Source organism: Dermochelys coriacea, chromosome 14 (genome assembly GCF_009764565.3).
Source record: "Dermochelys coriacea isolate rDerCor1 chromosome 14, rDerCor1.pri.v4, whole genome shotgun sequence".
Lineage (NCBI taxonomy): Eukaryota > Metazoa > Chordata > Testudines > Dermochelyidae > Dermochelys > Dermochelys coriacea.
In genome coordinates this window covers 38,052,924-38,070,242 of record NC_050081.1, presented here as the reverse complement: position 1 = coordinate 38,070,242, position 17,319 = coordinate 38,052,924, and the positions used below count along the sequence as shown (strand labels likewise).

Genomic DNA, 17,319 nt, shown 5'->3' with positions numbered 1-17,319 from the left:
GTTTCAGCATAACACAGAGGACGCTTTGAACCCACCCATGGAGGTGCCATGATGAACAGGGGTGTTTTGGGCAGAATCGGATCCTGGTTCCTGTGAAGCCAGTTAGCTCTGCAATAAACTAAATATAGGGGATGGGGGGGACTCTCCTTTCTTAGCTGGGGAAGGGATCTAGAGGTAAGTGCAGGCCCTAGTTTGTGTGTTGTGCTTTTGTTTTTGTGTGGTCACCATGTGTTTCCATCAAGCTCTCTTGTTTCTAGTGGAATCGCCGTTCTTCCTGAAACAAACCCGCTTGTCATTCGTGGTGTGGTTTATGGGACCGGTGACATAAAGTGAGGGGGCACGCTAGTCCTTTGGGGGCAGAGGAGCTGGGATCTCTGTGAGTAGCCATCCATCAGGGCTGGATGTCACAGGGGAGCGCTGCCAAAGGTGTGGGGACTGGGGTCCACCTATTGTTAACTTGCAAGCCAGAGACAGGACTGGCCTAGCCCAGGGAGGGGGCTTGAGAAGCTGAAAGGCTGGTGAGGTTAGGGAACCAACAGGCGATCCTCTGGCCCCCCATTCCGGCACCCCTGGATCTGCTACCTTGCAGGGGAGCTCCCTAAACGCTGGACTATGGGAGAGTCTAGCACAGGGGCACCCTCCTTCTCCTCTGCTGATGCTGTTCCACTAATGAAAGACTCTTTGGAACGTTGGTGGCAGAAATGTTCCTTCTGAAATAAACCTTCGTGGGTTTCCCCACACGGGCTGTGTGGTTCACAGGACCGGCGGTCTAGGGTGAAGCAGGCAAACTGGGGCACATTGCTGCTTTGGGGGCAGAGGATCTAGCATTTCTGTGAGGATCTGGTGTCAGGGCTGGATATCACAGGGGCACGCTTCAAAGGGGCACAGGGGTTGGAGTGTAGCTATTGTTACCTCCAAGGCAAAGCCAGGGCTGGCCTAGCCTGAAGCAGAGGGTTTGCGAGGCTGAAAGGCTGGTGGGGTTAGGGAACTGACCACCAGTTACTGTAAGCAAGACTCCCTCTCACTGGAGGCAGGGGTTAACGAGGTGGGTACCCCAAGATCCAGTGTATACAGCCTTGGAGAGACTCTTACTGGAGGCTCTCTGGCGTCCATCATTCACACAGGCTCTTGCCAAGCTGGAAAGGGCTCAGAAAAGAGCCGCGCAAAGGACTTGAGGTCTGGGAGAGCTGCCTTCTGGTGCTTGATCTGTTTAGCTCACCCACAGCCCAGATAACAGGTGGCTGGATCACAGTCTATAAGACCCAACATGGGGAGAAGATTTCTGCTAGCCAAGGGCCGTTTAATCATGGCAAATACCATGACAGAGGGCCCCAAAACAATGGGTGGGTTTAGGGGAGGTCGATAGGGTTCCATGTGATTCACCTTGTCTCAGGGTACAAGAACCAGGGGACAGTTGATGGTGTTGAAAGGAGGGCACTTGAAACCAGATCAAAGGAAATAATACTTCCTCTCAAAGCATGCAGGTAGCCTACGGAACTCCCTGCCGCAAGATTTCAGTGAGGCCAAGGGCAGAGCTTCATTAATTCTACACGTCAGTCTCCAGGCCTGCCTGGCACAACGGGGCCCTGATCTCAGCTGGGGCAGAGATTGTTTCTCCCTATTTGTCTGTGCAGCGTGAGGCATAATGGGGCCCTGATCTCAGCTGGGGATGAGGACTCACCGGCTCTGTAACACCCACAATAATCAGGGTCTGTCTGCACGATACAAAACGCCCGCACAGTCAATACCGGAAACATAGTAAAGCCTAGCTGTCTTGGTTTCTCAGTTTTAGTTTTGTGCAGATTAATTGGGGGTGGTTTGGTTTGTTTTTTTTTTCACTCATTTATTTGTTTTCAGGCTGGTCTTCCCTCCCTCCCCCCACCCATTCTTCAATTTTCTCAAGTTTCAGGGTTTTTCTATTTTTTTTCACCTTTTTTTCATATTTTCAAGGGTTTGGTTTGTTTCTTTTCCTTTCCGCCCCCCAAGTTTCTGAGTTCTTCATTTTATTATTATTATTTTGCTGGCATCTGATAATATTTTTTGGGTTCTTTCTTTCTTTCTTTCTTTCTTTCTTTCTTTCTTTCTTTCTTTCTTTCTTTCTTTCTTTCTTTCTTTCGATGATTTTGGCTTTTCCTACTTTTTTGTGGGGTCTTTTTTGTCCTTCCTTTTCTTTATTTCCTTTGCCTTTTTCCCATTTAAGAAATGGCTGGAAATTGTATTTCCTTCTTTCTGCCACTTTTGAAATTGGCACATTTTGCATACATGGAGGAAACTGTTTGATTTATATATTTTTTCAAATTAAAAATAAAATCCCCAATAATTAGCTCAGTTGGAACTCTGCAAGATGAAATCAGTTGGAATTTTGGGATGAAATTTGGTTTCATCTCTTGCAGACAGCTCTGGGGTGCCAACATCTGGATGACTTCCCTACCCTGAACTCTGGGGGGATGAACCCCACAGAGCCCCCATCCTGCCATCAAGAGGTGATGCACCCCAGGAAAGCTACCCCCCACAATTAGGGGTTCAGCCAGTTCCCCAGCATTTAGCAGGGTGCACTCTGGACACAGCATCTCAATGGGGAGGTGCCCCCCCAGATACAGACATGGGGGGGACCCTGCAGAGCTGGGATGGGGGCCTAATCTGGGGTAGTCCCTGCAAACACAGACTCAGGGAGACCACCCTGCTTCAGTGCCTTCCCCATGGGATTGGGGTGTAAATGGACTGAGATCCCAGCATTGAGAATAAGCCCCCAACTTGCACCCTCCAACCCCAAATCAGGCAGCATGCAGAATTCACCTCCCCAAGAGACTGGGGTGTAGAGATGCCACTCCCCTCCCCCCAAGCTCCCTCGGAATTAGGATCAGGCTCCCCCTTTGTAGCTTCCCTCCCACACACAGGGTCTCCCCTTTCCTCCACTGAGAGATCCAGGAACTGCCGAGCCCCAGGGCTCTGTCAGAGCTCTGAGCAGCCGGGTAGTGGGTCTGCCTTGCACTGACCTGGCTCCCAGGGGCAGGGGGTTGGGTGGCTGGGGGGTGGGGGTGGGCAGGGATTGAGGCTGTTTTAGCTCAGATCTGCAGACCAAGAGTCTGATCAAGGCTCCCACTGGCGTCACACGGCCAGAGATCTCCTAGCTGGGTTGATGGGCTGAAGGCCCTGAGCCAGAGGGGGAAGGGTTGGGGGAGACCCCAGGGCTGGGACGTGGAGGAGACAGAGAGGGGGGGTTTCTTGGGAAATTCACCCCCTAAGGGAGCCCCATGACTGGGGGTGTTTCAGGCTCTAGAAATTGGGTAACAGGGGACAATCCGCTCCAGGGGTGGCTGAGTTGGGTGCGCAGGGGGTGCCTGGGGGGTGACTCAGTGGGGTTGTCAGTCTGCCCGGCTGGGAAAGGGGAAATGCGTGCGTGAAACGCAAACCACCACCCGCCACGTGAGCCCTCACTGGATGGAGCATAGAGGAAACACCAGTTTCTTGTCCTCAGAGCTGGGGCAGGCAGAGAGAGAGTAGAAGGAAGGAGGGGAAGAGGGAGGGTGAATGCAAAGAAAAGCCAGGAACTGTGAGTCGAACTCAGTGGCTGTGGGTTATGGGCCGGCAGCCTGACACCTCATGGTCACAGGCTGATTTCTGCCCAGATGCAGGAAAGTTTATAGCCCTGCCAACCACAGCGATTGTGAACCCCTTCCTCTTATAACTCTGGAGAGTCTCATTCTCCAAATCAAGGTGTGATCCTCCTCTAAACGCTGCTAACTTGTGGCCCCAGTGAGATCTTGTGGCAGAGAGTTCCACAGTCTATTTCCACATTCACGGATTCTAAGGCCGGAAAGGACCATTATGATAATCTAATCTGACTTCCTAGATAACACTGTCCAGAGAATTTGCCCAAACAAGCAGATCTTATAGAAAAACATCCAGTCTTCATTTTCAAATGGTCAGTGATGAAGAATCCACCACAACCCTTGGTAAATTGTTCCAATGGTTAATTACTCTCACCATTAAAAATTTGCACCTTATTTCCAGCCTGAATTTGTCTAGCTTCAACTTCCAGCCACTGGATCGTGTTAGAGCTTTCTCTGCTCGATTGAAGAGCCCACTGTTAAATATATTAAAAACATATATTAAATATTAAATAACTCTCATGCTTCAGGGCAGAACTCAACCTCTTTAATATTGTGGTCAGGCAGAACTATTTCCCTGGGGGCAGGTTAGCCAATCGCTGCAGGATTCCTTGATCCATCCTCTGGAGGAGTTGTCACTGGCCAGAGGAGACCGGATGACATGTCCGCCTGGTTTGATTGGCATGTCCTGGAGCTACGTGGTTGTCTGAGTTTTGACTCAGCAAAGACTCTGCAGATGGCTAGAAGGAGGATGCAGCCTTGAGTGCCTGTGGTCATGAGGCCCTTTGATCTCCTTTCTCTCTTCCTCCCCACAAACTTTGCAGCGTTCAGTGGTTTTGCAGTGTGGGCGCCTGGTGAAGCTACGGTTTCCAGGCACAGTGTCAACGTGACTATGGGGAAATGCAGCAGCAACAGTACCGAAATATCAGCTGTGCCAAAGGGTCAGGACTCCCCATCATACCTGCGGGGAGCGGGTTGGGCTCAGACCTACACTGGCAGTGCGGGAAGGGAAAGAGCTGAGAAGTCTCCGTCTCCATATCAGTGTCCGACCCTCCTCTAAACCCATTTCAGATCGGGGTGGGAATGGGTTTTTGCATGGCTGGGCAGCACAGGGGTCTCGATCCTCAATTCTTTGAGGAGCCTGGGCCAAGCAGCTTGTGGTGGCTGCTGGAGGCACACAGGGGAGATCTCAGCGCACAAAGAGCCCCGAAGGAAAGAGATTTGGGTTCCCAGAAACACCAGTGCCCTCCTCGAAATGCCTTGTCTTGTGACTGAGGATGTCAATCAGGCAAACCTCAAACCTCAGTCACATGCTGAGGAGCTGGTCCTGCGTAATCGGTCAGGGCAGTCAGTGGGCACGCAGGTTGGTGGCGAGATGGGCAAGTTCCAGTCCCCCTGGACCACAACCCCAGCTCATGTCAATAGGCCATAGCTCTTAGCAGGGCTGGATCCCCAGCTGGTGTGAATCAGCTGTAGCAAATTGGAATCAGTGGACTAGATTCCCAAGCGGTGTAAACGGGTGGACCTTCAGAGCAGTCACTCTGTATTTTACACCTGTGTCACGGAGATCAGAATCCAGCCATGATTCCTTTAATCTTCTGTGGGGTCGGAGAGTCACTGCAGGTTTATACTGGGGTCACTGAGATCAGCATCCAGCCCTGCCTCCATTGACTGCAGTGGGGTCACTCTGGGTTTATGCTGGGGTCTCTGAGATCAGATATTCAGTGTCTGTGGCATTTTCATTTGTGAGGCACTACCATACGGCCATTGTGTGTCACTACATGAAAATTACAGCCCCTTTCTAACAAACAGGCAGAAAGAACAATCAATGGCCTGGAAAAACTCTCCCGCAAAGAGAGATTGAACTGACTGGGATTGCCCTCTTAGAGAGGAGATGGATACTGGGGGACAGGATAAAAGTCTAACGAATGGGATGGAGAAGGGAGATCGGGAATTATTCCCTCTGTCCCAAGAACCAGAGGACAGTCAATGAAACTCATAAATACATTCAAACTGGATCAAAGAAAATATCTGTACATATAACATGTCATGAGACTGCGGAGCTCACTGTCACAAGAAATCACAGAGGCCAAGAATTTAGTAGTTAGTAGGCTGGACAAGCCCATGTTCATATAACCCCCTTTAATCTGGCCCTCCCAAATTCTTCCATCTGCTCCACTCTCCCCCTCCTAGCTTAAGACCCCTCCTTAGCACCTGATTCATTTTTGCCCTCTCCCTGCTGCAGTCATTTAGACTAGTGCAAACTGAACATATGCTTCTACCCTGTTGGTACTATGTTTCACACCCCCTTGGCACAGCATATGAGGGACCTGATCCCAGATTCTCTCCCCACCCCTTGTACCAGCACACTCATATACTTGCAAACAGCTCCAGTGCTCTAGGACAGTGGTTTGCAAACTTTTGTACATTTGTGGACCCTACAAAATTTCAAGGTGCGGACCCCTTGGAAATCTTAGACATAGCCTGCAGACCCCCAGGGTCCATGGATCACATTTGAAAACCACTGCTCTAGGACACTAGACCTCTGTATTTGGCACTGGTGCGACCGCTGCTGCAGTCCTGTGTCCAGTTGTAGTACCCGCAGGTCAAGGAGGATGTTGATAAATCAGAGACGGGAGTCAGAGAAGAGCCGCGAGAATGATTAAAGGAACGGACCTCAAGAAGTCATCAAATCCAGCCCCCTCTCGCTGAGGCAGGAGCAAGTTAACCTAGACGCTCCCTGATGGGAGTTTGTCCAACCTGCTCTTAAAAATCTGCAGTGAGGGAGATTCCACAACCTCCCTTGGAGCCTGGTCCAGAGCTTAATTGTCCTTAGAATTAGAAAGTGTTTCCTAATGTCAAATCTGAATCTCCCTTGCTGCAGATTAAGCCCATTGCTTCTTGTCCCTGCCTTCAGTGGCTGTAGAGAACAATTGATCCCCGTCCTCTGTATAACAGCCCTTAATGTATTTTCCAGCCTCCTTTCTGTAGACTAAACACGGTCATTTTTAACCTTTCCTCCTAGGTCAGGTTTTCTAAACCGTCAATCACTTTTGTTGCTCTCCTCTGGCCTTCAGAACGACGTTCGCCTTTTGCGCCGCACTGTGGACTCAAATTCAGTTTGTGACTGTCACCCTCGGCTCCTTGCCAGCCTAGGACCGGACTCATATGCAAGCACAGAGCATTCACGGCGGGTGGGTTAGAGCTGCACGGCTTCTTTCTGGCAAATCCAGTGAATGTCACCCAAGGCAGATGTCAGCCCGAGCCCGATTCCTCTTTAACAGCCCACAGCTGTTGCCTGTAGCAGGAGAAATTTTTTTTTTTCGCTGTGACGACTCCCCCAGCCACCACAAAAAGCGTGACAGCTGGTGGCGGTGCTACCGGACGCCCGGCCAGCAGCCACTGCCTCTCCAGCCGCCCAGCTCTGAAGGCAGCACAGAAGTAAGGGTGGCAATACCAAATCACGGACATTTGTTCACCTGGAGGGAGATCAGAGGAGCAAAAAGAGGCGTATCTGGGAAAGCCCAGACGTATGGTGCTGTGGTACTCTCACAACCCGGCTACAATAGCCTTGCGACCCCCTTTTGGGTCGGGACCCTGAGTCTGAGCTAAATTATAACAAGTCCCTCTTACGTCAGGATCAGCGTATCCATCTGTATGGGGAGTTATAGCAGCAGAGCGATGCCAGTAAAATTGCCCATGGGGACGAGCCATCAGTACTTGTGTGTAGACACACGGTTTGTAGACACACCGGAGCCTTTCCCCATCTCTAATCCAGCCCTCCTTACGTCTCAATCTCCAGAGATCGGGCATTGGGACCTGCATTGAGTGCGAGGGGAGAGCGACCCTACTGAGCTCCACCCCCACCCCAGATCCTTGCAGAACAGCGCTCCTAGTGCTGCACTGGGGAAATGCCACCAGCCCTCGTATTCGCTGGTACCCAGCTCTCCAGGGGATGTTACAGCATTTTGCTCTTTGCCCTCTCCCCCAGCTCCTGGATCATGAGCAATCAAGACCTCATTGAGCAGGAGACATGGCTTGAGAAAAACCGATGGCGTTTGCTCCCGTGCAGCAGCCAGTTAAGTGGGCAGCCTCTGCACCCGGATCCGTCCACTGGGAGAATGGGAGAGTCAGCGTTAATTGGACGGAAAGTTCTTCTGGATCAGTGCTGAGCGAGGCAGGCACAAGGGGGTGCTGTGCTGGGGGTGGGTAGGGAGGGGGTAAATCGCTGGTGGGTTTTCTTTCCGCCTCCAGAGTTTCCCCCCTGCAGGTTCAGGCAGATACAGGATTCCTCCTCACCTCGGCTGTTGCATTGCTGTGTGCTGGTGAACAGCTGCCATGACCCACCCCAGAGGGGGCTGCATTTCAGGGCTGGATGCAGTGAATTCTATAGATCTCCTATAGATCTCCTTGCTCCCTTATACTTTGGGGTCGTTTGGGCTGAAAAGAGGACGGGAAGAGGACCATAAAGCACTGGCATTCAGTGATCTGGTTTCAATTCTCAACTCTGCCACAGCCTGCCCGGGGTGACCCTGGGAAAATCACTTAATCTGTATGTTAAACCCTGCCAGAGATTAATTAGGTTCAGTGGTTTTTCAACCTGGGATCCGCAGACGATGTGTAAGATTTTCCCCAGGGCTCTGCACGTCCATTTGAAAAATTTTAGGGGGTCCGCAAATGAAAAAAGGTTGAAACCCACTGGTTTAGATGGCCCCTGGTCTGAGAAGATCTGTGCCTCCATTTCCCCATCTGTGTAATGGGGATACGAATCCACCCTTTGCCTATCTGGAGGGTCATCTCTGGGGCAGGGACTCATTGTGTCTGCGCAGCGCCTGGCGCTGGAGGAATCACGGGTGTTCTGGCTAAACGCCCAGACTCTAGGCTGTTTCTAAAGCTGTTTTCTCTCCCCAGGAGTCCCCGAACTGGCCCCTAGGTGGCACTTCTGCTCTGCCAAACCCAGCGGAGTTTGCATCGGCGTGACTCCGCTTCCCCCAGAGCTAGAGGTGGGCTCAAGGCCTGGCGACCAGCTCCAGGTTTCTTCCCCCCCCTTCCCCCCATCAGTTGCCTTTGGCTCTGGCCTGTCAGTTGCTGGCCCATGTGTGCCCAGGAAATCCCAGCCTGCATGGGGGTTTGCAATCGGAGGGAGCCGGTGCTCCCAGGGGCTGTGTAAGGGGGAAACGGGGAGCTGATGGACTGGGCCACGCAGACAGTTTCAGGCAGGTCCCCGAGACCCCCAGCTGGGGGCAGCATCTGTGTCTGTTTCCGGCCGTCTGACGACCCCTCGCCCTCCGATCCCACCTGGTTCTGCCAGTCCAAGGAAGTGGCCTGGGAAACCTCCCAAAGAACATCGGTGTCCAGGGGGATTAGGAGCCTACCTGGGGGACAATACGGCTGAGACCCAAGGGGATTGAGAGCAGCTGGGGAACCAGCTTCTTCAGCCCCGGACCTGACCCCTGGGTCTTTCCTGCATCAGCCTGAACTGCACAAACCCTGGGCCCCATTCCTGTCCCCACTGCACCAACATGGAGCCTGTCAAATTGAGCGGGGCAGGCAGAGGGGCGAGCCGCGCCCAGTGCCCCTAGCCCATGAGAACACAGCCTTTGATTTTCTTCTTTATGTGGGCCCCCACGCGCCAGGCGGCCAGACCGACACATGGCACAGACAGATCTGCTTTGCGAGCCCCTTCTCGCTGTGACCGGGGACCCAGGTGATTAAAGGAGTGAAATAACAAGGCCCAAACCTGCGTTCCCTGTGCCGGCGGTGCCCCCTTGGAGTCAGTGGGGTTTGGAGGGGGCAGAATCCTAGCCAGAGGGTCGAGCCACAGGGAGTTTGTGTGTGGGGTCTATCCCAGGCACTTCCCAACCCGGCTCAGCACGATCCCAGCCACGGTTCGCTTGCCTGGAGCTGTGAGGACCAGCACAGATCGGGGGAGGACTCTGCAGGACAGAAGATTCGGGGGCACAAATTTCACTGGCAACGTCAGGACCTGATTCTGGCCTCAGGGGGTTACATCCTCAGCTGGTATAGATCAGCCCAATGCTCCGTTCCGTCAGCTGATGCACAAGGCAGTGACCCCAGTGGAGCTACGGCCAGTTCGCCCCAGCTGGGATCGGGCCCCATCGACCCCAGTGGAGCTACGGCCAGTTCACCCCAGCTGGGATCAGGCCCCATTGACCCCAGTGGAGCTACGGCCAGTTCACCTCAGCTGGGATCGGGCCCCATTGACCCCAGTGGGGCCACAGCCAGTTCACCCCAGCTGGGATCAGGCCCCATTGACCCCAGTGGAGCTACGGCCAGTTCACCCCAGCTGGGATCAGGCCCCACTGACCCCAGTGGAGCTACAGTCAGTTCACCCCAGCTGGGATCTGGAGTCAGGTTACTCCCATGGGCAGGGGTCTGTACAATCAGCTGCTCCCCCTCGCCCGCCCAGTCTGGCCCATCTCCAGTGCGATCCCGGCTCCATCCAGATTCTCCCCCCTGTTCCCCGCCCCGGGGGTGGCACCCCACCACTCTGCCCCTTGTGCTGTGATACAGAGCCCATGTGGACAAGGGGGGGGTGGATTTTGGTACCTTGGTTCCGGGCTGGGGACGGGACACCCATGCACCCCTTCTGGGGCCACAGGTTCAGTGCTGGGGAGCCCTCCTGTTCCTGCATTGTGCCGGAGAGAGAGGAGATCGCGGGGGGGGGGGGGGGTGCAGTCAGGAGTTGTGGGGCAGGTGCTGTGGGGAGGGCAGTGAGGGGCTGTGGTGTGAGATCACCCAGGAAGCTGCAGCTGGTGGGGGAGGAGGGATGCTGGTTAGAGTCGGCTCAGACATGCAGGGGCTGGTCACAGCTAGTGATGGCCGCCCCCGTTCCACCCGAATGCAGCCTGCAGCTGCCCTGATGCCAGGGTGAGGGGCACAGCCTGTCTACGGGCTATTCTGGCCCTGGTCATTTCACCCCCCTGCTTGGTGACGCAGGGAGGTATCATGGCCCCCCCGACCGGCAGGGGGGTGTTTGGCGCTGGGATCCCCTGCAAATTGTCACACCAGAGCCGCACACCCCGTGCTCTCCCCTTCCCAATGGCTGGCTGCCACTAGGGGCGCAGCTGGGAACTGCAGGCCAGAGAGGGGCTCGGTCTCACCCCGGCCCTCGGAGCTGTTTTCCTCTGGCTATTACGGGTTTTCAGGCACTCGCTGGGCCCGATCCTGGGCTGGGGTCGATCAGTTGGACTGATTCTGAGCGGCACCTACTGAGGCTCTGACCCTAGAGCTCAGATTTTTGACACTGCGCCCCTCACCCTGGTGTCAGGCCAGCTGATCCCCCTCAGGGAGTGGAGGACGGGGGGGCACCCGGAGCTGGCTGGGAACTTTCATATGACAGAGCCAACATCTACCAGAGCAGAGAGAGGAAATTCAGGCCGGAGCCTCTGACCGTGGCCCCACCAACCACACGACTGCAGCCCTGCGGCTCAGCTTCCTGTGCGATCTCACAGCCCAGCCCCCCCACCCCCTGCCCGCACCTTCACCTCCTCCTCTCACTGGGGCACGATGGAGGACAAGGAGGGCTACACAGAATGAACCTGCAGCCCAAGCGGGGCGTCTCGGGAGGCCCGTCCCAGCCGGGAATCAAGGTAGCGATTTCAACCCCCTCCTCCCACCTACGGGCTCCATGTCCTGGCAGCAGGGGCAGAGCCGGGGCTGGGATCCCAGAGATGGGCCAGGGGACGGCAGAGTCAGGCCATGCAGTTATATCACCGGGGGGGGGGGAGGAATAGCGCCGCGGACAGAGGTAAATAGCGTGGGGGATCCACAAAGTGACAGAGCAAGAGTGAGAGCGCTCATGGGAAGCTTTCCTCTCTGGAAGCCAAAAAGGTGGGTCAATAGGGGGAAACTGAGGCGCAGATCAGGGAGAAAATCTTTCACAAGGACACACCCACTAGACCCCATTCCCCTCCCCGAGATGGGAATACAGGCTAGGCGTCCTGGCTCCCAGCCTACCCCCTCTGGCCCACTAGACCCCACTGCCCTGCCATGTTTGAGGCTATAACATAGGAGTCCTAGCTCCCAGACTCATCCTGCTCCAACCACCAAACCCCACTCCCTTCCCAGAGCCAGCGATAGAACCCAGGCATCCTGGCCCCCAGGCCCCGCTGCTTTAACCCATTAACCCTCACTCCCTTCCAAGGATAGGGGCTAGAACCCAGGAGTCCTGACTCCCAGCCCCACTGCTCCAACCTACTAGACCTCATTTCCTGCGCATATCTGGTGGGGTTTGCAGAGCTTTCAAAATAGTGGTTTTTGCAATTCATGGAGCAGGGTCCTGCTCTCAGAGCAATTGGTGCAGGCTCTCTCCAAACTCAGGCAGTGTTGCTGTATCAGTAACACTTGGGGGTCAAGATTTTCAATCTTTTCTCCCCTTCTGTGAGGACTGAAAACTGCCTTTCTCTTCTAAATGAAAGCTGAGACTCTGGTACAATCACCTGACTTCTGGAGCTGGGGCCTGAGGCCAGGATCTAGAGTGGCTGGGCCTTAATTCAGCCTGGCTCTGCTTCTGTTTGGTTACAGGTTCCCGTCAGTGTCCTGGCTGGCTTCAGGTTGCTCTAGAGGCTGGGAATCTCATCCTGGCAGTGGCTGTGCTATTGCTGGCAGTGTGTGGTGAGTCACCAAGGACTGTAGCTTTACCTGTCCAGGTGTGTCAGTCGGCAGCGTGGATGTGACACTGTGGGAGGGGCGGCCAGTGACATTGAGAGGTGGCATATTGAAAACTGATGTTCATTCACAATGAGCCTGTGGAACTCACTGCCACAGGATCTCACTGGGGCCATGATCTTAGCAGGACTCAGTGAAGGATCAGGACACATAAATGAAGAACGAGACCAGCCAGAGGACTAGGAAGTACCCAAGTGCTTTGGCAGGGGCTATAAACCCTCCTGCTTCAGGGCATCAATAAGCCTCTAACTGATGGACAGGAAGGGTCTAAGTAGGGGGACAAGTTATCATTGTCCACTAGGGGCTGTCTGCTCCTTGCTCAGAAGTAGCTGAGTCTGTCCACCCTTGGAGATGGGAGCCGCATGAGATGGACCCCAAGTCTCATTCAGTCTGGCCATTCCCATGCAGCCAGTTTTGGGAGATGCTTTGATAGTGAGAATGGGTGGAAACACGATCTGGGTTTGCAAAGAAGCCGAAGGGATTTAGGCACCGAATTCCCAGTGATTTTCAATCCCGGACACTTCTTCAGACGGTGCCCCTGCTGCTCTGAAATCCGTTGGCGTCAGTGGCGATGGGGCAGAACAGGCTCTGGGGCAGGCCTTGTGTCTCTGCAGGGCTCTGTGCTGGTGCTTTTACCAGCAACTCCCACAACATTGACCGGGCGCCCTCACTGCCACCAACGCTGCTTTGCAGTTTCCCTCTTGGTATCTGAGAAGGGAAAGACCCCTTGGGCAGCCCCTGGGAGCGACGGAGCTGGGAGCGGAGACCCCAGCACGGCAGAATGCAGCGCCCGCCTGGAGCGTTTCCGATCCCAGCTGCGTCACGCGGCCCCGACTGGCCCAGCAGGTAACCCCAGCTCGTGTGTCTCTGAGCCGCCCTCCGCCCCCGGGCACGGCCAGTGGAACCCAGCTGCCGTCCCAGCCCATGGGGATCTGCAGGGCAGGGACACGCCGCCCCCTGCTGGCTGCACCGATCTAGCCACCTGCCCCGCTGGGTGCCAGGCCAGGAATATAATGTACGTCCTCAGCTGGGACTGGGTATGGGGTAGCGACATCTACTGGTCGTTCAGGTTAATACACAGCCATGAAGATTTTAATAACGATGTAATAGAAAAAAACAAGGAGTCCGGTGGCACTTTAAAGTCTAACAGATTTATTTGGGCATAAGCTTTCATGGGTAAAAAACCCCACTTCTTCAGATGCATGGAGTGAACATTACAGATGCAGACATAAATATACTGACACACGAAGAGAAGGGAGTTACCTCACTAGTGGAGAACCAGCGTTGACGGGCCAATGCAATCAGGCCCTGTCTGATACAACCCAGTTTAGCCAAGTCCTAAGATATAACCGCATTTATATCCCTCAGATAGAGACAAACACCTACAAGATCTTTATCAAGCATTCTTAAAACTACAATACCCACCTGGGGAAGTGAGGAAACAGATTGACAGAGCGAGACGGGTACCCAGAAATCACCTACTACAGGACAGGCCCAACAAGGAGAACATCACTGGCCATCACATACAGCCCCAGCTAACACCTCTCCAGTGCATTATCAACGATCTACAACCTATCCTGGAAAATGATCCCCCACTCTCACAGACCTTGGGAGACAGGCCAGTCCTTGCTTACAGACAGCCCCCCAACCTGAAGCAAATACTCAACAGCAACTACACACCACACCACAGAAACACTAATCCAGGAACCAATCCCTGTAACAAACCTTGTTTCCTACTCTGTCCCCATATCTACTCTAGCAACATCATCAGAGGACCCAACCACATCAGCCACACCATCAGGGGCTCATTCACCTGCACATCTACTAATGTGATATATGGCATCATGTGCCAGCAATGCCCCTCTGCCATGTACATTGGCCAAACCGGACAGTCTCTACAGAAAAGAATAAATGGACACAAATAGGACATCAGGAACGGTAACATACAAAAGCCAGTAGGAGAACACTTCAATCTTCCTGGACATTCTGTAACAGATTTAAAAGTAGCCATATTTGAACAAAAAACCTTCAGATACAGACTTCAAAGAGAAACTGCAGAACTAAAATTCATTTGCAAATTTAACACCATTAATTTGGGCTTGAATAGGGACTGGGAGTGGCTGGCTCACTACAAAAGCAACTTTCCCTCTCCTGGAATTGACACCTCCTCATCAATTATTGGGAGTGGACCACATCCACCCTGATTGAATTGGCCCTGTCAACACTGGTTCTCCACCTGTGAGGTAACTCCCTTCTCTTCATGTGGCACTATAATAATGCCTGCAGCTGTAATTTTCACTCCATGCATCTGAAGAAGTGGGTTTTTTACCTACGAAAGCTTATGCCCAAAGGAATCTGTTAGTCTCTAAAGTGCCACCGGACTCCGCATTGTTTCTGTGGATACAGACTAACACGGCGACCCTCTGAGACTTGACACAACGTAATACAAGGGTGTCCAATTTTTTTCAGTGTGTGTGTGTGTGCGTGGGGGGTTTCACATCTTATTAGTGAGATTGTCTTCTGGTCCCACCCACTCCCGTTCCCTGGCATTTGGGCCCCATGTCCCCTCCCATTCCCCATCACCCCTGGGTCCCAGTTTAACACCAGCCCTTTCCCCCAGTTACTCCAAGACCCTACTAGGCTATTCTCGTAGTGTAAAGGGGCCTTAAAGGGGGTACAGAGGCCCCTGAGAATCTCCCCTGTCCTGGGGGGGCCTCTCCGGCTGGTGTGAAGCTGGGGTAAGGGCCCTCACCCACCCTGTTCCCAACCCCCAAAATGGGGGGCAGATTGGTAGTATGGCTAGAGGGCAGTGCGCTATGGGTCTTCTCTGCTTCCCAGGGCCCATCTGGGAGCAATGGATAAGGCAGAGCAGCCCTGAGGCTGCTGTAACTGATACCGGGAGCCAGGCAGGGCCTGGCCCAGCCCCAGATTTCAGGGAGCACAAAGGGGACTCAAACCCATTTGAACCCCGTTCCTGCCCCAGTCTCAAGAAGGGAGTAGCCGGAATGAGGCCCAGAGGGCTAGGGGCATTAATGACGCCTGTCTCTCTGCAGGGGCTCCGGGTGCAAACTCTGCCCCACGGACTGGCAGCTGCGTGGGGACAAGTGCTACTGGGTCTCCGGAGGAGGTAAAACGTGGAGCGAGAGCCGCGCCGACTGCTCAGCGAGGGGCTCCCAGCTGCTGGTGATCCAGGACCCAAGGAGCTGGTAAAGGGGATGATCCCTTCCTGCTGGAGCTGCCCCTGCAGGGCTGGGCCAGGGTACAGAGTCCAAGGGTGTGCGTAGGCTACATGGTAGGGCTGGGATTTTCAAAGCGGCCTAGGGTATTTAGACACACCATTCCCATTAATTGTTAATAGGAGGGTGTCCAAACCCCCTAGGCTGCTTTGACAATCCCAGGCTAAATCACTAGCCCCAGGATCAGGGGCACACAAAGGTAGTTTAAAGCCACTGATACCCTTCCCCTTCTGGCGTGTGCCCAACCCAGCTCAGCTGGAGAGGGGGGCTGGGGGTGTGCGTGAGGATGGATGTGTGAGGAATGGTGGCTACAGAGACAGGGGATGTATGGGGATGGACGGATGGATCGAAGGGTATATATGGGGGATAGTTGGATAGATAGATGGGTGTGTATGCGGATAGATGTATGGGGATGGATAATGTATATAGGTGTATATAGGGTCTATATGGGGATAGATGGACAGACAGACAGACGTTCTGGTCCTGAAGTTGTCGACAACCTGGATTCACAAGAAAAGAGCGCGACAGCACGTCTGGTCACCAGCTGCCTGTCCCACACTCACTGCAGGAGTTCCTAAAGGACCTGACACAAGGGTCACATCTGTTCTGGATCGGACTGTCCCTCTCCTCCCCGGAGAAGGGCTGGACCTGGCTGGACGGCTCCCGGCTGAATCAGACCCTGTGAGTGATTCCTTGAGTCAAACGCTTTCCCTCCCCTCCGTGGGCAGAAGGGGCCAGGGCCAGGGATGGGGGAAGTTTGGGGGGAAGGTCGGGAGCTCATGGGGAGCCGTGTTCAGTGTCAGATGATGCTGAGACCCCAGGAGGGGGTCTGGGGAGCCCAGCTGAGAGGGAGACTGGGTGGGAGCAGACAGGGCCATGGGGCAGGGAGAGATTTGTGCATCCCCCAGCACAGAGATGGTGGCTTGAGCCCTGGGGCTGGGGGAGGTGGCCCAGAGACGGGGTGTGGAGGGAGAAGAGCAAAGGGGCCAGGCCAGAGCCCTGGGGATCCCCCAGACAATGGGGCAGGGAGGAAGGGGAGACAGAGCAGCCAGAGAGGCAGGAGGGGGCAGCGTCGGCCCAGCCAGGGGGGGAAGAGACATGGAGCAGGGGAGGGAGATGGACAGGGTCTAGCACAGCATGGAGGAGGAGGCTGGAGCAGGTCCCTGGGCTTTGGGCAGGGAGAAGCCGTTGGAGACCCTGGCCAGGGTTCTGACAGTGGGGAGAGGGGGCAGCCCCCAGGGCAGAGCTGGAGGAGACGACGGCTGCGGATCCCGTTGGAACAAGGAAAAGCCGCTACCGACTGCGTGTGATGGAGTCACACACACTCACAAGGGCCCTCTCCCTTGTCCCGCAGGTTCCTGGTGTCAGGCCCGGCTGAGGGGAATAGCTGTGGGGTGTTGAACAGGAATCGGATTCGTTCTGACACCTGCAGCTCTGTACTTCGGTGGATCTGCCAGAGAGACGCCGTCCCGCTCTGAGCAGGGCGTCCATGGCCTTTTAATAATGGAAAGGAGCCTTTCATCAATAAAAGCATCAGGAGTGATCTTTGACACTTTATATACTGCCTGTCATGTGAGGATTTCAAAGCACCTCCCAACGCTTAGTCAGACTCATCATCCCCATTCCATGGCTGAGGAAACTGAGGCACCGATAGCAGAATTGACCTGGGTAGGGTTGCCCAGAGAGTCAGTTGCAAAGCTAGGAATTATGCCCCCAACACTGGACTCCCAGTCCCCCTACTCTAACCAACTCGGCCCCCCACTCTTTGCGTAGAGCTAGGA

General features: G+C 54.4%; 1 protein-coding gene and 1 long non-coding RNA gene across 2 annotated transcripts in view; both read left to right on the top strand.

The window, feature by feature from the left end:
* Positions 1-17,319, top strand: part of LOC119842888 (killer cell lectin-like receptor subfamily B member 1A) — a 98,330-nt gene that overhangs the window by 14,777 nt on the left and 66,234 nt on the right. Inside the window, exon 3 of the mRNA XM_043497080.1 lies at positions 12,159-12,248. Within this exon, the coding sequence (XP_043353015.1) occupies positions 12,159-12,248 (90 nt within the window). The remainder of the gene's footprint in view (positions 1-12,158; positions 12,249-17,319) is intronic.
* LOC119842661 lies at positions 15,954-17,095 on the top strand. The gene is made up of 2 exons (XR_006275643.1): positions 15,954-16,219; positions 16,893-17,095. It is a non-coding gene; the product is annotated as an uncharacterized LOC119842661 (long non-coding RNA).